The sequence below is a fragment of the Struthio camelus genome, chromosome 1, assembly GCF_040807025.1.
Source record: "Struthio camelus isolate bStrCam1 chromosome 1, bStrCam1.hap1, whole genome shotgun sequence".
NCBI lineage: Eukaryota > Metazoa > Chordata > Aves > Struthioniformes > Struthionidae > Struthio > Struthio camelus.
This window is the reverse complement of record NC_090942.1, coordinates 90,154,280-90,174,147: the sequence shown is the minus strand read 5'-3', so window position 1 is coordinate 90,174,147 and position 19,868 is coordinate 90,154,280. Positions and strand designations below refer to the sequence as shown.

At 39.3% G+C, this 19,868-nt stretch overlaps 2 protein-coding genes across 8 annotated transcripts in view; one reads left to right on the top strand and one right to left on the bottom strand.

Moving 5' to 3' along the window:
• Nucleotides 1-1,418: 1,418 nt before the first annotated feature.
• Nucleotides 1,419-19,125, bottom strand: CASP2 (caspase 2). Of its 4 annotated transcripts, none has more exons than XM_068956477.1 (11): nt 18,903-19,125; nt 18,411-18,561; nt 13,742-13,909; nt 12,720-12,795; nt 11,100-11,194; nt 9,381-9,557; nt 9,065-9,193; nt 8,219-8,309; nt 4,389-4,538; nt 4,185-4,294; nt 1,419-3,662 (listed from the first exon to the last, which is right to left on the bottom strand). In XM_068956477.1, the coding sequence occupies exons 2-11, from the start codon at nt 18,558-18,560 to the stop codon at nt 3,528-3,530; spliced, it is 1,281 nt and encodes a 426-aa protein (XP_068812578.1). In that variant the 5' UTR covers nt 18,561; nt 18,903-19,125; the 3' UTR covers nt 1,419-3,527. The 4 variants fall into 4 exon arrangements, with proteins under 4 accessions (XP_068812578.1, XP_068812595.1, XP_068812580.1 ...); XM_068956494.1 differs by having other exon boundaries at nt 18,785-18,954; XM_068956479.1 differs by having other exon boundaries at nt 1,749-3,687; nt 18,785-18,910.
• Nucleotides 19,090-19,868, top strand: part of LOC104150735 (rap1 GTPase-activating protein 1) — a 69,561-nt gene continuing 68,782 nt past the window's right edge. Inside the window, exon 1 of one of the 4 annotated variants that reach the window (XM_068956463.1) lies at nt 19,090-19,301. The gene's annotated coding sequence lies outside the window, so the exon portion shown is untranslated. The remainder of the gene's footprint in view (nt 19,302-19,868) is intronic. The other 3 variants (XM_068956465.1, XM_068956474.1, XM_068956470.1) reach the window with 3 other exon arrangements.

The following is a 19,868-nucleotide window of genomic DNA, read 5'->3' as shown; positions in this document are numbered from 1 at the left end:
TCATTTAACTTGGATTTCTAAAATAACCGGTCCAAATCCAGTTCTACTCACTGTTTTCACTTGCCTTTCCACAAAATAAAATAGAACAAAACAAAACTTTTGTCATTGTTCTTCTTACCTTTTAAGCCAAAACGTAAAGTGGTCAATACTTCCTTGCTATCCCACCTATTTAACTTGTTCATTAAACTATGTTGGTAGTTTAAAGCTTACTTCTTTAAAAATGAAAACATCTTGTTTACTTTATCTTCTACACTACTACCACACTTCCTGCCCAGGTAGATGTTGGTGATTCCCCTATTCCACACAATTACTAGATTTCCTGTACCAGCATTTGGCATTACTGAAATACTAACGTATCTCTGTCCATAAACACAGAGCTCAGAAGAAAGAGCCTTCTAGGTGTCACAGGTGACGCAGAGTAAGTGACAACCTGTAGTACATCTGGATACTGGGGTTTATTTAAGAACCAAAAATAGAGCTTTTACCCTTGGCTCCCCCTCAGTGCTACATTCCCTACATCTTGACTTCCCTTCCCAGCAGGGACATCACTTCTGATCTGTGAAGGTGGGGCAAAAAGTGGTGTTGGTTCTGTGCTGCAGCTGCTCGCAGTTAACTGTCTCAGGCATTACCAGCCAAGGTCCCTGGGTACCTCCTTGCATTCATCTCCGTGCAGCTCTCTGACCTCCTGGATCTTCCCCCACTTCCAGGATCTTTCCTCCAGCCAGAACCTTCACCTTCTTTCTGGGCCTCCTTCCCCTTTCCAAGACCCCTTATTTTTTCAGGAATCCTTGTTTTCAGCACCAGCTCTTCTTTCTGGAACACCAAGCCCCAAATTTTCCCAATCTAAATAGCCTATATGCAGAAGCACAACACATGATCAGTCTCCCAACTGGTAGATCTGTCTCATGTCTCTTTTTTAATTTAGTAACTTTTATTTAGTTCAGGTGTTATCAAAATTTACAACTAGCCCAAACTGGTAACAGCTAGTAAGCAGCAGGCTTCTGGCTGAGAGCTCAAAAGTTCAGTTTCAGACCTTCACCCACACATACACCCAATTATCTGCTACCTGGTAGTGTTCACAATTTAAGCCCCCCCTTACAACACTAGGATACATGTATTTTGCCTATTTTCTTCTTGAAACTAACTCAAAAGTAAAAGAGACCAGTATCTGGAGTAAAGATACTCTTTACTCATGAGAGGACTTGGTTTCTTTCAGCTTCCATATTTGCATCCTAGAAGCACCATCTGAGTGTTCAGGGGAACACACGATTGCATGAATTTGGTAAAAAGATGGTATCTTGTTTTGGCAATGATATACGGTGACAGCAAAATACACTCAGAGCAACGTTTCCATTACTTGTAACTTCACCCAAACAGGTTTATGAAAGCAGAGAATAATTAAGACACTCTCGATGTCTACTTTCTCAGCATAATCAACTGGGATTTAATCACAGTTTTCCTACAAAGATACACTAATAATCCTGAATTTATTCAAGATTTTACAGGACCCGATGTATTGGGTACCCAACAACCCACATTCCTTCCTGACTGAGCACTGGTGCAAGGATGTATGTGTTCTGTCAGAATAGGCATGCCACATTCAAAGTAGTAACTATGTAACAAAATAAAAAAAGAAACACGAACTTTGGGAGATACTATCTTAAGACATTATGCAAAATTCTCCTTATATAGAAGTTCAATTTCTGTGCAGAGATATAGTTCTCCAAATGGAAGATATGGCACAGATTAATCAAACAAGAGTTCTTTATTTTGACACCTCAAGGCAGTAAAATACAGGTATACAAAAAGTATATACGAAAGTGGCAGTGATAATGCAACTTGATGCAATCATACAGAAAGCTGGAGCACTTCATCAATACACATATCTGTACAATATTGCACCATTTCAAAGAAGGAGCACTCAGGAAGAAAATGTTTATATTCCAGGGAGAAACAACAGCCCTAAATTGGTATCTTAACTTCAGAGTAAGGCATCCATTGGCAAGTATGATCCTTGATCTGTTTACTACATGTTTTGTGCAAGATAATCTGCATCCCTTTGTGCTTCCTATTCATAATTCTATCTTGAAACATAGATTAAAAAAAGCCACGCTTAAAGAACAAGCCAGGAACTGTCACCCTACTGTGACAGAACAGAGAAGATAGAGACTCAAGTATACAGACTGTAGTCCGTATGTAATCCAGTATATCAGGATTTAGGCTACCACAAAACAGAATAACGCCCATCTCCCCCATTGCATCACATGGCAGCAACTGAAACAGGACACAAGAGGCAAATTACAGTATGAAGAGAACGCGTAGGAAACTTCCAAAAGAAGTGATGGATTATGCCACTACATTTCTGATTGACCAGTTACAGTAACATTTTGCAAACAGTATTAGCTAAACAAATAGCTTTAAATTATAATGGCTGAAGTAAGAAAATTAACGGAATGAGGGTAATTATAATGTAAAATGCTTCCCTTTTAAATGAAAGGGAAACAAACTGCATTGATGAATAATCCAAGCAACATGCTTAGACTGTAAAGAGCTGCCTTGATTATTTTTGTTAATTAAACAAAAGCCAAGACATCCTTTTGTACGAGGTTGTGGGGTTTCAGTTGTATAGCTCAATTTATAGACTGCTGAGAAGTAGGTGGAGTGTCTGAATGCTGTATTTATTGTGACATGTAGCTACAATGGCAAACTAATTCATCAAAGTGATACTCTACACAGTTGCTTACATTTGGGACTAAGCGGAACTAACCTAGAATTTCTAACTAATTTAATCTAGAATTTCTAGCTAATTTCTAACTATTTCTGGGGCAGTTTATGGAGACCCACTCCTGGGTACTGGGAGTCCTGGGTCTCCATTTGCTTTCCTGCTAACCTGGGATGTCTTGTGGTTCTTCTGATAATTTAGCTACAGAAGGAACACGTGCAAAATCAGACTTTAAGTGATCAAGATGAATTGTGAAGTGCCAAATACTGAAAACACTAACATTTTAGAAAGGAGAAGGGTTCTCTTTCACAAGGGAGTCCTTTTCTAATGTGCACAGGATCTAACTGTACTGCATGAAGAACCAGGCAAAAATTACTTTAAAATTTTGACATAAAAGCATAAATAGCAACTTAGGAATAATTTTCCTTTTAGAAATACTTTTCTATATGAATAGTCAGTTTCCTTTTCTGCATTCATGTTGCTTGCAAATGCCTTTGTCTCCTTCCAAAGGATGCTGCCACTTCTTCCCAGTTTCAGTTCTGTCTGTTCGCCAACATCTATACATCTATTCCATCTATATATGGAATAAGCCAGGACATTAGAGCTTTAAACCCTGAATTTAATCAGATTACCAATAGTTGCTAGATTATTTTAGAAAAAGAACTTCAAGAATTGGCCTGACCAGACACAAACAAGCATCCCTTGCTTGGGCATCTGGTATCAAAGCCCATAAGAAGAAAAATGTAGACATCCATACTCAGAGTTCAGCTTTGGCAGTATAACTCTTCCAAGAGAACTGGCAGGGTTAATTTCTTGCCAGATAGCCAGGAAACAGGTAAAGGTCCCGACAGAGCGTGCTACAGTATTCCGACATTTCCTTACAGCGATGGAATTCTGTGCCTGGGGCATAACCTTCTCTTTGTTTGATCTGTCTATTCACCTAAATGTGAGAGAAAAAAAGAAAACTGGAAGGATTAATAAGACAGATGTAAAGGAAAGTGTCATCACTTGCCTTACTCGTAAGTTACTTTGTTTGACTTATCAAGTAGTCCCTTGTATACATAGCTTGCACGGCTATGTGGTGAGTCACTTCAGAGAATGAACTGACCTGAAAAATAAAATTATCACTATACAAGAAAAGTGATTCCTTGTAAGCCAGATTAATTCTCCTCATAAGTTCACCAGGTGGTCACATAAGTACAAGAGAAAGTCTCATACAAGAAACATACCATTCTTTACTTTGATTAAACTGCTGTGGAACTGTACCATTACTTCTACCTAATTGCTAGCAGTAAAAATAACAAGAAGTTCTCTGTATATTAATGGAGTAGAAAGTAGTAATTTTGCAAAGAATAGGGCAAGAACACTTGCTTTAAGAGCATATTAATCCTAGCAAGTTGAAGCAATGGAAGACTCTTCAGAAACCTGGTAAGTGTGGGACAGGAAAGATACTCTAGCTCACCTTCACCAACATGTCAGCTACATGAGTGTCTCGGGAGTCTTCTGCAAACACAGAAGTGAGAGCCTCGACATACCAGGATCCACGCTTGGTGTTTCGCATGGCAGCAGTGCCTGGGAATAAAGAGTGTATATGATGAACTTCCTGGGGGAAGACAGACAAACACAATCTCCTTAGGCCCTAAGAATTAGGGCCCATCCCCAGTACCTTTCAGACAAGCATATCCACAGATCATATCAGAGCATGTAGGCAGACGTAGCTTGAGATTTTCTTCCTTGTTTGCATCACTTTCCTCACAGCCTGGGGAATCTGACCATTCTTTCCCATCTCTTTGATCTACTCCCCGGTCTGTCTCATCTGGGGGAACATGGTGGGGGAGGAGAAAAAAAGGAAGGGGAGAAATTATCCTAAATTCTAGGATGTAATTTTCTTGTATTCCATCAATATCTTTGGGTCCTGGTCAGCAATCCCACAACTGCTGTGAAGCAGGCAGCTTTTGCATGAACTATTAGCTTTTTCAGCTGTTTTCAAAAGTTATCTGCAAGTTCTTCTGCACAAACTAATGCAGATAACAAGTGCAGAACCTGCTCAACCTGATGTGACTGTTAAATCCAATCAGCATGGAGACTTTCTACCCTCCCTTCCTATGCAGACTGAGGGGCAATTGACAAAGCAGAAGTTTTTGGTAGTTCTTCATGAAGCATGGAAGGATGTGAGGCCTAGCCTAAAAGTTTCTCTTTTCCACTTTTGATATTGTAGAAGTTGCAAAAGTGTCTAGTCCAGTTTGCAATGCTAACTACCAACTTATTACAGAACTCAAATGAGAACTATAAATTTAGTCTCTAAGATACATACAAGAAAAATCAAAAAACATGGACCAAATAACTCAGCTAGTTCAAAATCCTGACTATAATATCACTTGCTTTAATGAGAAGCATAAATTCTGCAATATGCAAAATAATTTGACCTCAAATACTAAAGGTAGAGATCTCCAGCACATGTGGACATTAATTTAAAACCTGGAGAACATTAAATGTCCTTTCTAGGATTCATTAGATTTATTATGACAATTCTGGATAGTCTCAGTTGGTTGTTAACAGTTTCCATTTTAATCTAGAATAACTGGTTATTATAACTGGAATACTTGGTTGCAGTAACTTTAACAGTTCAGGAATGTTGCAATAAAAATGAAACTACATTAGTAATACCTTTTATAGGCTTTCTATATAATGTTGTCCTTTTCTTCTTGTGTTATAAGATGAAAATCTCTTATTCTCCTTTCTTCCTAATGGCACGGGCCAGATCCTAGGTTTAGAAAGTGTTAAGTATCCACTTCAGAGGCCTTCTGGTTATGATGGCTCTAGGTTTTAGTTGCTAGGTTGTGCCTAAGAAACGCATTTCTAACCCTTTTTCCCATATATAAGCAGTGATGCTGGTGGCAGCTCATAATTATCCACAGGAGATATTTAGTTCATAGGGTGGCAAGGTCATTCTTCTTTTCCTTCAAAATAAAAGAAGAAGTGGGACTGCCTTACAGGCTAGATTTAGCCAACAATTAAGGCGCTATAGCTCAAGATTTAATGAGCACCTCCTTCATGTTCCTTCATCCACTCTTTAAGGAAGCAATATAAGTGTTTGAGTTTTCACCATTTTTTTCATGATTTTTCTCACACTTGTCCAAACCATTTTAATTCCATGTCTTCTTAAACATTTAGGGTACTATTCACAATATATGTTATTTCAGATAAGAAGACACAAGTAATTTTAAAATGAAGCTATATTATCCACACTGTCATCATCCCATAAAGTGTAAAGTCAAAGCGTTTTTGATCAAAGCTTCAGAATAAGTAGAAGTCATCACGGATTTGTCTTCAAATACTATCCCGGTTCACTTCCCAATGTTAACTGAAAAGTGTAAACAACTAACACCAACAAGTCATTCTTCTGAATGCTTAATGTCTATTTATATCACCAGTAACTGGCATCCAAACTGATCCAGCCTGTTTGTATTTCCCTGAAGTTCCTCACACTGACCCTTCTTGCCCTGATTGATTTAAATAACGGCCAATTGCACATCTGCCACCATTTGCAACAGTTCTTCACTTTTCCAAATTAACTACTATTTTAAACACAGCAGCTAACCAGTTTTGAAGCCTCTGAAATGAAGTGAAATCTGACTATTTGTCTTTTTCCATTGCTTTCTCTTGCCAATTTTTGATCTATGACAATAAGTGGACTACTCTGGCAAAAGGCTCTTTGGAAATTAAGTAGGCCGTACCCACTCTTCTTTACCTACATTTTTGAATGTGCTATTAATAGAAGAGAGACAAGGATTTTACAAATATTTAGGGAGAAAAAATAACCTATGCACTTCCATTTTGTTTCAACTGTTTACAGCTAACTTGCATGGGACTGAGATGCTCAGAACTAATCTAAAATCCCTCAGTCTACTTTCACAGCCTTTTAAATAAAAACTTTTAAGAAAGCAGAATTGGCTAGTCTAGCCTTTGAATGCTAACTAGAGAAACTATACATTTTTGTTGGTAGCTCAATCAATTCACAAATAGCTTTACCTTCCAACTATTAATGAAGGTTTACAAGAAAGGTTCATAAAAGGCAGTTTATTCTTTAAACTGAAAGATTTTTCCCTTTCAGTTGCTCAAGTCTCAGTCATTTGCCTATTGCAATATCCCAGCTCACCAGTTTACAGGACTTTGTATGGAAAGCTTCTTGCTCTTTTTTAACTGAAACATTCTCGGGAAAAGGAAGGCCAAGCCTGATTTGTTTATGTGGACAGAACAACTGTGGTATAATTACAGTCAAACAAACAACTAGGTAAGCTGCCAATATTGGCTTATTACACTTATTTCCACACTGATACGAGACCGCACATTCACTTCAGTTCAAGAATATCTGATGGCTAAATAACATAAGGAAACAACCACATTAAATCCATATCATAAACACACATATTACAATATTCCCAAATGCTAAAAGGACCAAGTGTTTTTATTGATACCTAAAATATTTTTATTGTAGAGATCAGAATTTTTCTGCAATAGAATTAAACTTGTGTAGATAACAGTTGAATGAAACGTGTCTGGGTGGAATACAAAATATAAAGCTTAGCTAAAAAGGAAAAGAAGGCAGGAAATTGTGAGGGGAAAAGGAGAAGAAAGGGAAAAAGCATGCACACTAGAAAGGATATTCCAGGCTTCTCTATCACAAGAGAACAAAAAAAGTTTTCCATGACAGAACTTCTCTTTGGAGTATCTGCAGTTTCACAGCAGTGCTCAAAAAGTGCACACATTTCAGAGAAAAATTTAGTCATTAGCAAATCTGAAAGCTAGTTTGTTACATGCCATACTTAGCTACAAAAGGAGCAAAATAGTTAGCAGAAATGATAAAAAAACAATAGGAACAGGAAGAGTGGAAAAAGCCACAGGTCTATAAGAATTCAAGAAAGAATTCTAAAAGAATTCTGAAACTGCAATAGTATGGGAAAAAGGGCATAAGGAAAGGTTAGCTGAAGGTCGAGAGAGCAGGAAAGGGGGTGGGAGGGAAAAAAAAAAAAGGGACTTGGAGCCAACTTTGATAGCTCAAGAAACACGGCCACAAGAGATGCAACACATCCAGGATCAAGAGAAAGACAGGACCTCAGACAAGACTTCAGTGCTAATGTAGCACTCCATGCTGTACTGTAATTAGAACACCATAGGCATCGCTACGCTACCCTTATTGCAGGCATGGCAAGAGAAAGCTTCAGTATATGATACGGGAGATGATAGGGCTTTCCATTACTAAGGTGCTCTGGGGTCTGCAAGTCAATGCACACACCTCATGCAGAGCAGAAGACACTTACAGAGCAACAGATGCAGTGGCAGCAGCAGGGCAGAGGGAGGTGAATATGGGTTCCACTTACACCTGAGAGAAGCAAAGAGGAGAGTTGACAGCAAGTTGAATGTGAGGGTGTGTATGTGTGCAAATGAACCTTAATGGCATGCCAAATACACGGCTTTCAGTATTTGGGCACTCACCTCCCCGGCAGGCCTGAATAAAGAACATTTTGGGCTTATTCTGGAGATTTGGACAGTTTGCATTATCAAAGAGCCGGAAAGCCTCCTGCAACTAAGAGAAGAAAGAAGATAAGAAGGTAAGTATTCTTCACTGCAGCCTTCTGTAAACTGCAACCCAAATGGCTCGCTTTGTTTCACTGTATTTTGGTTATTACCTCACTACACTTGATATTTTCCCCTTTACCTCACTTATTTATTTCCCCTCCAAGTAGGCACACTGGTCAGACCACAGGTCCATCCAGCTCAGTATCCTGCATCTGACAGTGGCCGTACACAAATACCTAGGAAAGAGTATAAAAGCAGGGCAATTACACCTGACAGATCGCACTAATACTCTCCTCCCAGCCTCTAAACATTTTTAGCTCAGGAACTTTTTGAGTTGGATGTGGTTTCTATGTATTTCGTAACTTTCAGTATCACCTACAAAGATGTCCAGTCTCCTCTTGAACTCAAACATTTTGTGTTCTTAACACCTTTTTGTAAGAAGTTTCCCAGGTCAACTATTCACTGTGTGACAAACATCTCCTTTTGTTTATTTTCAACCTTACTATTGGTTTCATTTGATATAGTACTTGTATGGGAAGAGAGAATGAACTAATTGCTTCCTGTCTGCCCCATTTCTACACCATTCCTTATCTTACAGACCTCTCACAGCACCTCCGTGCTTTGTTTCCCACAAGCTCTTATTTCTCCTTTTTTAAAAAAGTAGATCCTCAGTCTCCCCATCACTTCCCTTCCTAATTTTTTCTCTTTATGTCTTGGAAAGTAACAACAGAATCTGGAATGCATCAGATCACAAGAATATACCTGTAGTAGTTTGCCATCAATGCCATAAACCCCACCCTCCACACCATGGGAAAGTAAGGCTACAATGCAGGAATCCACATCTCGATGATCTGGCAGCTTAGAGAATCTCTGCAATGCATTCTGCATCTCCTGGAAGAGAGAAAAGAAGCGTTTAATGCTTCCCAGATTTGCACAGGGAAAATGGGTGAACGTACAAGGATAAATAGAAATGGCCCACCTGTTATGGAACAAACCCAACAAATACATCAAATTTATAGCACAGGAGACGTCTGCTCCATAATAATACTTGTTGTGAAGTATGTAATCTCCCACTTACCTGTGCAGTTTGATCATGAAAGACAGTCACTTGGTACCCAAGATGCTTGAAAAGCATCTCCAGTGCAGTACAGTCTACATCTCCCCCTGAGCGGTACTCCAAGTCCTTCTCACTACTGAAATGCACGTTGCTGAGAATAAGTGCTAAGCCTCGTGGCTCTGATATCAGTTTGTATGCCTGAGAAGAACAAAGAAGATTAAAAACAGGTAAATTTAGCCTGCACAGGGAAATATTACAGTTTCAGAACAGAATAGCAATCTCTACATATCTGTTTGATTACTGAAAATGTGCAAGATTTCTAGTTTGAGAAGGCACAAAAGCAGCAAAGGTTAAATTTTAGAAATGTGTGTGTGTGTGTGTGTTTTTTTTTTTTTTTTTTTTAAGTATAGCAAATGTTTATATTGCAAAGGGTCCTAAGGCAACTCTTCCTGCAAGTTTCTGCAGCTGATGTCCCTGTAACACTCCATTATTAAGATGTTGTAATAACTTGCCTTACTTCTCCTTTTAAAAGAAATATAGATTTTACATTTCAAATTGTTAGGTCTTGCTAACTTCCCTTCCCTCCTCTTCCCCCAAACACACTCCCACCATGACCCTACGTATTTTGGTCATACCCATCAACAACCTTAGGACAATATTATGTAACTTTTAGATAACACTTCTTAATTGCTGTTTGGAGCAGGTAAAAATGTAAAATAACGCGAGTGCACTTGCAACAGCAAGAGACTGTCAATCACTGATTCTGACAGTTATGAAGCTGCCAAAAAACGTTAATAGAAAAAAAAACTAACTTAAGGAGGGTGTCTTTGAACTCAGTTCCCTCCTTGCCCCTCCCACTCTAACAACAGTAAACTAATAATAAATTGGTTACTAACATTGCCTTAAATTGGAAAAGAAGTTTAATACTGAAAGAGGATACCAAGCACAGACAGATGTAAAAGTAGGCAAGTTGGGCCCATACTGATGCACCCCAATTAGGTCTCCCCAACAGACAGTTAACAAATCTGTTTTGCTGCATGTATAATCTGTAATAGAAGCATTAAGCGTTACCACATTGTGTATCTCTACTAAAAGAATGTGCCCTGCTACACAAAATGATTAATCTTCCTTAGGCCCACCCCATCACAATCTATGCTTTACCAACAGAATAAACAAAAAATAGGTACACTGTCTACACAATATCTATAACTATAGAAGAGGATTCAAATTCTACTGGGTACAGCACAGAATCCTGCTCTGCTTCTTGAGTCAAAGGAGAGACTCTTCCTAAGCCAGCTGGCAGTTAAAACAGCCAAGACTTTGATAGCAAGCTGAAACACAGTCCTAATATATTACAATCATTTGCAGAGTGTTTCAGTGCACAGAGGAACAAGAGAGAAAGTAGATAAGAATACACATAGATAAACATGAGGTAGTAATATAGGCAGCCTACAAACACAGAGCAACAAAATAGAAGACATTTCAAAAAGTTCTTTATGAATAAAAACCACACACAGATATGTACAGAGTTACAGCACTTCTCAAAATTGCTTTACACTTAGAAACAGGAGCTACATCAAATGGAACATGACTGGTAACGCTTCAGTTTTGCAGATGGCACAGCACTAATCCACATCGCAGTGAAGCATTTGCTTCCATGCAAGTAGTAAGCAGTGTTGTTTCAGTTGATGTATCCAAACGCTCCACATCTTTAGGAGATTTTGTCTATCAACTGCTTACCAAGTGCTGGTGATCACGATAGAATTGCGGAGTGCAGTGCTTCACTGGAGGAATCGGGGGACCATCTCCATTATCCCAGGAATGTTCCACTGGTTCTGCGTGAAACATACATATTAATAACAACAACAACAAAATCCTAACCGCAAAGCCTCTGCATTAAGATGCTAAGCCACAAAATCTTAAGCATGTGCTTTTAGGCATGTTCCTGTATTATACTATTCATACCTCTAAAAATTTTGCTTGATCAGGGACTACAGACACACTATGAAACATAACAGAAAAAAGCAAGAGCACTGAAATGGTATACTTATTTTTTATACTTTTATATTTTAATTAGCAATAAGTTTTAATTTGCTGCCCTATTTGGGGTTTAATTTGCTGCCCTATTTGGGGTTTAACTTTAATTGCAGCCTAGCAAATTCAGTTGTACAGATCATGCAAGCAGTATTCACACTTAAAATTATAGCACTGTGTTTTTCTGTTATTTTCTACTCTATCCCATCTCCTTCACAGTGAGGTTGACTATTACTAGAAATAGTCAAACAAAATAGTGCCTTTTCTTTCAAAAGAAGACCTCCTATTCTCACTGGATACAATTTCATTGCTTGTTTTATGCTGAATACCCATATAAGTATTCAAACTAGATGCTTCTAACTTTTATACAGGGCAATGCCCTTTTTAGTTCATCTGTCTCTGAACAACCCTTACCTCTGGACAGAGGCAGATGAGGGAATGAGAATCAACTAATTTTCATTTGCAGATAAACACTCATTCTCCTGTCCTGAAGAAACTGAGCTAATAACATTCATGATCGCCTTTGAAATCCATTTGCAGCCTTTTTAAACATAGTGCTCTCAGTTGAAGGAACATCTGCTCTAAAAAAAGAACCTTTGCACCTAAAAAAAACCCTTTAAAACCTGGACATTTTTTCTTTAATACCAGAAAGAGCTGCCTGTAACCAGTACCCATTTAACGAAGTGGTCAGGGAACAAGGAGTACTGTAGGTATTACCAGAGACAACGTAACAACTAGCAAGGCAATGCATTCCAACAACTAGTTCCTTGATCTAAGTCACAAATACCTACTTAAAAAAAACACTTCTTTGCTGCACTCAGAGCTACAGAAATATGTTTTAGGCCCACACACCAAACATAAAGCCTTCTACTTAACCTTATATGCTAAGAAGGAAGTATGACTAAATTACGAAATACTGCCAGGAACCAGTATTAATCTTCCCAAACTTCTAGTACTACCTACGTTAGGCACTGTTTCTTACACAACTTAAAGAAAGAAAAAAATCTTTGTAAATCTGAAATTTTACAGTTGACATGTTCTGCTTCTGCAACAGAGTTTCCTATAAGAATAAATGAACTAAAATGAGCAAAGCTGACTAGAAACTGATTGGCTCGCTCTCCCACTATGCTCTTCCACTATCACGTTCTTGCCTAATTCTGCCTTCAGCATCCGTTCATAATACTCATTCCATGAACAAATTTCTATTACTAGGATGAGCAAAGTGGTGGAAAGCTTACATCTAAAATTGAGATATGATAGAGTATTAAGGACGTAAGAGGCAACCAAACAAATATCCAAACATTCATGGTATTATGTTTGACTCACCAATCCAGCGTGGTCTCTTTGAATTACATGATTCATGGACAGGGAGTGGAAGATACGATTTATAACAGTGTTCCAGCTACAAGAGATCCAATAAATCCATGAAATCATTAGCAAAATCTTTTTTTTTTTTTTTTAAATAGCACAAGACTGTAAGTATCATGGAACAGAGAGACAGATATTCACATACATACATAAATGACTTTAAACATAATACACATCCAAATGGAACAGATTATGACAAGATAGCTGCATTATTATTATTACTTTGCAATGCAAAATTCTTTCCATTCTTTGCTTATGTCTACTGCTACCCATATCCGCTATAGGGAAACTTTATACTGAGGTATCATATCCTCCTCGTGCATCCTTAATCTCAGAACTTTTTTCCAAAACTTGATCTGTCCAATGATTCCTTTCTTTGAGGTTGCTATCAAAATTTCGTCATGTTTGTAGAGAAACAAGCAATTTAAAAAAGGAAAAAAAGTAGTCTGAGAAAGCCTACATTTTTAATAAGGGAACCTCTTTGATCAAAAAAATCTGGTCTTCCTTAGTATGAAATACGCTTACTGTGAGTTCCCATCTTTGTCAATGCACTGAGAATACTGACTTCTTATTAAATTCTTCCTTTAGTCCAGTGCTAACAACTGCAGATAATGAAAAGGTGAAAATGAAAAACAAAATTAGCAAAGAAAAGTCCCTCTCTTCCTCAACAAACCAGACTAGTAACTTTCTACTCAGAGAATCTTTCAACACATAAATTGAAAGATTTTAGAAACGATATTTCCTTTCCAGCTTTCAGGTTCCTGGTGACATCAATAAAAATGTGGGAAAACTTTCTTCCTCCCCAAATCCTTCCCCCGGCTTTTTAACCTCAGGCTATTGCAAGTTTCAGTTTACTACTAAAACCCACTCTGTCCTTTGTACACACTCATTTCTTTAAACAGTTAAAAAAAATCCCTTTGTGCTCATACCCAATCCCAAATGCAGTCAGTCCATCCACTTTCTTTTTAAAGCTGTTGTACCTTTGAAATCCCATTGCTTAAGTTGGATTCTGTCTTCAAGATCATTTCCTCCAGATGCTGCTGTTTAGTTTCTCGTAGAGCTTCACAGAAGGCTGAGAAGGCGTTAGGGCCTCTCTTGGGCAGCAAATTTAGGAATTCCACATTTTGGCTGAAGCTCCCTGACTTGGCCTAGATCCAGAAAAGAAACAGAATCCACACTCACAGAAACACCCCAAATCCTTTTTCTTCAAGTAAACGTTCCATCACCATGCTTGGCCAGATCCCTTTAAATAGTTTTTCCTAGTTCATTTCACCTCACTGTTCATGTTAGTTCCTGATGGAAGAGTATATGACAACATAGCAAGCCAGCAATTCTTACATGACCACACACAGTAACACATCCTCTCATCTCTAAACTTTCACTTACAGTTACTGTCTGCATAATTTCTACTTCCCCTTTTTTAATACACAAAGTCCAAAACCACATTTTCCACTACTGCCCAGCTTGTTTATGGTCTCGAGCACTGATGTACAAATCCCTCAGAAAGTGTTAATATTTGTTTTATGCAGTTAATTCCAAAAAGATACTACACACGTATAGAGTGTTACATTTAGAGCAATGAAGCAATTTATCGTAGTAAGTGATAAACAGTAACAAGCAACACTGAAGAAAAAAAAAACACCCACCCACACCCACCTGCAAAACATACACAGGAAGTTTTAATTGTTAGAGTATTAACAGGACATCAGGACATTTGCTCAAGAATTGTGCAATTTATGAACTAGTAGTCATCTCTGTGAAACCTGACATATACTGAAATATCATGTACCAAAAAGTATGTTTTTTCACTTCCATGGAATTCATTCTACACTTTTTGGTTAACCAAGGCAATAACGCTCACAATTGTAGTCATTAACAACGTCACTTAAACCTAAGATCTCTCTTTTGGTGGTGATAAGAAATGGTTGCTAAGTTCCACAGAACCAATAACTAACAGTACTTAAGACATTAGCAATCACAGGAACACAGGATCAGGAAAAATTCTCAAGTCTGATATGTAAACCTCTGCTACAGAAGATTTCACATCATATAGTCCCTTTTATGAAATTTATCAAGCTTGTCTTAAAAATAGTTTGGCTTTGGTGCCATCACACTGTTTAGAAGGAGACTGCAAAATCATGCTGGTCTAATGATCACGAACCTATTCATGAGCACTAGACTTGGTTCATTCATGACTGTTTAATAATTATTTATTTTGGCAGTGCCACTGTCCTTTGACTTTAGCGTTCTCCTGTCCTTTCCCTTATTTAACAAATCACTTTTTATAAATCACTCTTCATTTGCTAGAATAAACAAGCCACATTCTTTTAGCCTCCTAACTATGTCCCTTTCCATTTGACAACCCTTTCCTGTTTCCACAGAAATTTTGTCTTTCAGAACACTGCTGACTAGAACTGCATACAGTATACTTTTTTTGAAAAGCGTAGGTGAGTATAAAAATACTTGCCTATCTCTCCTGTAAACACTTCTCCATTAGTCCATAGAAGATAACCAGCTCCACTTATTTGTATCTTGCTTTAAGCCCTCTGAATTTTATTTCCCCTAATTAAGTAAAATAACAGCTGATATTCTATAGTACCTATTATTTCTTCCCTTCTAATAGACCAGCAGCTGTTTATGACAGCATTAAAGCTCAAGATCATGAACCTTCTTCACTTTGTACACCTTCATAATCTAAGACTCTGAGCCAGAAATCGTAATTGAGAACATGAGTTGACTTGAGAATTGGACCTTAAGGTTAATTGAAAAGTTATGATAGTTCCATAATGTTCATATTCTGTAAGTTGTATGTACAATAATCAGTTTTGACATAATTTCTTCCTCAATGGTTCCCTAAATACCCAAAGCGCAGTACCTCCTCATGTAACTTTTACATCAATGCCACTATTATGGGTTGATCTAAAAAACATTTAGCAAATATTTAGGAGTAAAACTTTCTTAAGGTAGATTTCTTTCATTCTGTTTTCTAGTACATTCTTAATTCACTTTCACACCTACGGATGAGTTTGATAATCTGTAAAACATGGACTGGTTGTATGACATACTCTGAATTCAATTCTTTGCAAAAATTCCATAGTATTAGTCTTGTTATTGAGCCAGAATATACATGCAAGATCTAAGGAGGCAAGGCATATCTTGACAAATAATCAGTCTTATGTCACTTTGTCAAAGCCACTGATCCCTCCATTGTCATCTACTAATCAACAGAGACCATTTAGATACCCCTATCCCCATGATCTACTAACCCACAATTACATTATAGAGGCTTCAAGTTGTTTGAAAAGGAAAACAAAACCCTTGCTACCATAACTGTTATTTTGAAGTCCTGTTCCAGAGCTCTAGAAGTACATCCGTCATCCTGACAAGAGGACACTCACGAAGTGGATTTTGGACTTCCATCTTAGAAATGGCTGTTTTCACTTTCACATTTTATTCTCACTTTTCACCTTTGCTTGGCCTTTGGGTTTGAAAACTCTCTTCTGGGCCCTCCTCTAGATAATTATTAGATTTACCTCATCTTCACTACATAGTAGACCTAAATTCTCTCTTTGTTCTTTTCAAAAAAGAATGTAATTGAATACATTCATTTTGTCTAGTATCTTTTAGGAAGCCTCCACTCAAATTCTTTCCTGCCAGTGCTTATTCTCTCTCCATTTCTTCTTTGGACGGCAAAGAAAGCTGCTTCTATTTATTAATTATTCCCAGTCTACACATATAAACTCTTTATTTACTCTTCACGTGCTTATCAGCGCTTCATCCAGTTCAATCACCTTCTCTTCATTTGCTCTTCCAACAATCTCCTCCCCTCCCACTTTTCTATTACTTCTAACACGGATTCAGGATTAGTTGGGCAGCCCACATTTGAAGATATTTCAGGCTTTCTTCAGCTCCCTGAGCTTCTCAGTTTATTTCACTTTCCTTAGGGTACTTCACTTAAAGAAGGTAGACTTTTATACACTGTTTCCAGAACCAATTTCTTTATTCTTCCATTTAATATAAATGGCAGCAACACAGGACCAGTATAACTGAAAGGTTTTTAAGACAAGATGATTTATAATATAATAAGTCATCCAGATCTTCTTCATTCCACCACTATTTGTTTGGAGGAAGGATACACAGAACCAGTCAGTTACAACATCTAGGAAAACCTATGCTCTGTTATCAAATACAGTGACATTTGTCTCTTCCTATTTCCACTAAGGTCCACCATTAGTGTCATGATACATTTTTCAAGAATGGTTCTCCTGAACGGTATCCCTAAGACCTTTATTCACATTTGACCCAGCGTGCAGGAGATTATAAGAAATTCACAGAACTACCCTAGAAAAATGAAAAAAGATAAGACAACTTGTTTTTGATTCAAGTGATCAATTTTATTCATGTTATTTCTTGCTTATTTGTTGTCTATTGCATTGTTATCATCAGTACTATCCTGCCACCTCTACCTTCATTTCTATCATTCTAGCGCAATGCACATTTTGCATTACTACTGTTCCAGTTGTCACTGTTCTCCTCCTTTTCTCCTGCCCCACCCCCCAACAAGCTTCTGTTATCTCTGTTACTTCCAGCTTCATATTCTTTATCAGCGGACTGAGTTATGCTATTTTCTTGCTCAGGCTGCTGTTGCTACTCACACATATTTAAGCTACTTCTTATGAGTATACATAGTATTATATGCAATTTGCCTATAAAGTTGTTCCACTTACCTGACTTCTCCACCATAACACCTTCTTCCTCTGTACTCTCTAAAGTATTGCTGCATCCCCTTTTACCTAACCATACCTGGAGGGCAGAATGCTCAGTCTTCTTCCTCTCTTTCTCAGTTTAAATCTTATTAACCACTGCAGCATTTTTCCCCAAATGACTGTTTCTTCCAGCACTGTCTCCTCTTCAAGAGGGTTTCTCTTTCAGTGACTGACTGCAGGCCAACAACTGAACATCCCTACAAACCAGCCATACGCCACCAGTTCTTGATTCATCCTCTGCTCTTCCAACATCTTCCTGTATCTTTGTCCTCTATCTCTAGGGATTGGAACTATTTCAGGGAAGACTGCCTTGGTAGATATCCTCAATGCGTCACAGGAGAAATTTTGTGCTATTTTTTTGACACAGAGTCAAAATTCATCCGGAAGTTATTTCCTCATTCCCTTCAGAAATTCTTCAAGCAATTTACAAAACATACATGAAATAAGTTCTTTCTATAAAAGTAGCTTAAGTGCCACAATAAGCTGGCTATAATATATTCATTTACTTTTTCTCACAAGATTCTTTTGGAAATAGATATTATTCCCACTTTTACAAATTGAAGAAAAAAAGAGGCACAAAACAACAACTAAGGACTGAAAGATACTACCTGACTCACCAAGTGCAGCCTCTCACAACTACAAACCCCCAAGCAGTTCAGTGATTCGGTAGATCTCAGACCATAACCATATTGCCAAGAGAGGCTTATGAACCTCCTACATGTTGTGAACACACCCCTTGCTGCTGTGCACATTCTCCAAATGTGATTAAATTAAAACACACAGGTAACACATACATGAGTTTTACCACATTACCACTTCCAAGAATGATGCTAAGCTTAACTAGGAATAGAACTAGCACGGCACCTGAGCATGACCTGTATACCTGTATCATTTCCATCATCTCAGTGGTGATGATGTCTTTCTCTATCATATGCTCCATCAATTCTTTTAAAACCAGCTGCTTCGCCAGCATCACCCGGTTCTTCTTTAGCGCTTCCTGGTGACACCTCTGCATGCCGCACGCTCCCAGCATCCTGGCAGAAGAGAGAAGACCAAAACCAAACTGAACCGCAAGGGCTACCCCATCCCGCCTAACTTTCCACTCAGGAGCGAAAAGCCCGGCTGCGTGTCGGGAGCACTGGAGGCGCCCGACAACGGGCAGAAAGAGGCCTCCACCGGCCGCACCGCGGGGATCGCCGCAGGGAACGGCGCGCCCCCCCGAGCCAGCTGCCGAGGCAGCATAGGCCCCGCACCCACCTCTCGCCGCGGCCCATATCAAACCACCTCGGCTCGGCTCGGCGCCGCGCCCCCAGGTACCGGCCGGGACAAACCGCCGGCGCCGCAAGCGCACGCACCAACCCCTCCCGCCACTCACCTCCCCGCGCGCGCGCGCGCCTTCCCTGCGGCCCCGGGGATTCAAACCGCCGGACCCGCTTCCTGACGTCACGTGGCCGCGGCGGGCGCCTGCGCTGCAGTCCCGCCCTTTGGCAAGCGCCAAACAAAACAAGCCTGAGCGGGGCTGCGTCCTTGTGCGCATGCGCCGGCGCGCCCGCCGCGCGCGAGGCGCTGAGGGGGGAGGGCGTGGCGGAGCGGCGAGTGTCGTGGCTGCTCCGGCCGCGGGATGGCGGCGGCCGTTGGGGGCGGGTCTGCCCGCTGCTCGCGGGCGCTTTGCCAACGCTCCCCAGGTGGGCGTCGCCTTGGCCTTCCCCACCTTTGTACTTTTGCACATCAGAAGATTAGGAGAAGGGATTCTGCATGCAAATAGAATTAACAGGTATGCTGCTTTGCAAACATACCACTTCTCTGATCTCTGTGTTTTTGGAGTTGTTGCATGCATGTTGGGCTGAAATCAGCTGAGATCAAAAAGGGGCTTCAGTGTTACTGAGTAAATAAGAGGAAGAAAGGGAGCATGCAGGACATGGTAGAGTACAGTTGAAAGAAAGAGAAAGCGAAAAGTGAGCAAGCATCCTTTTAGTGGAAAGAGATTTTTAGCTCTTGCCGTGTAAAGCTTCAGATTGTTGTTTCCTGGTGCGTGTCAAAATTTAACACAAGTTGAAAGGCTTAAATAACCCTCTCAGCTGCTGAAGACAAAATCCTAGCGATCATAACTGGAGACTTTTTTTGTCTTTCTTTTGGCTAGCTTTTATCTGTGCTGGTCACCCGTGTTTCTTCCTGACTCCTAGGAATTTGTTGCAGCCAGAAGGATCCTGGAATGCCCAACCTAGGCCATACATCTCTACTCCCTTGTGGTACACTGCCACTTCTGTTAGTTGTGATTTGTTCTCTTGAGTTAGGAAATAGCTACAGGAAATAGTTAGCCTTAAAAAATCACAATGTTTCT

Excerpts from the sequence above, each read along its gene's own strand:
- CASP2 (XM_068956494.1), bottom strand. Across the intron at positions 9,194-9,380 it reads TTCATGATCAAACTGCACAG|GAGATGCAGAATGCATTGCA; the intron begins GTAAGTGGGAGA and ends TCTCTCTTCCAG. Across the intron at positions 4,539-8,218 it reads TATTCAGGCCTGCCGGGGAG|ATGAGACAGACCGGGGAGTA; the intron begins GTGAGTGCCCAA and ends ATGTTCCCCCAG.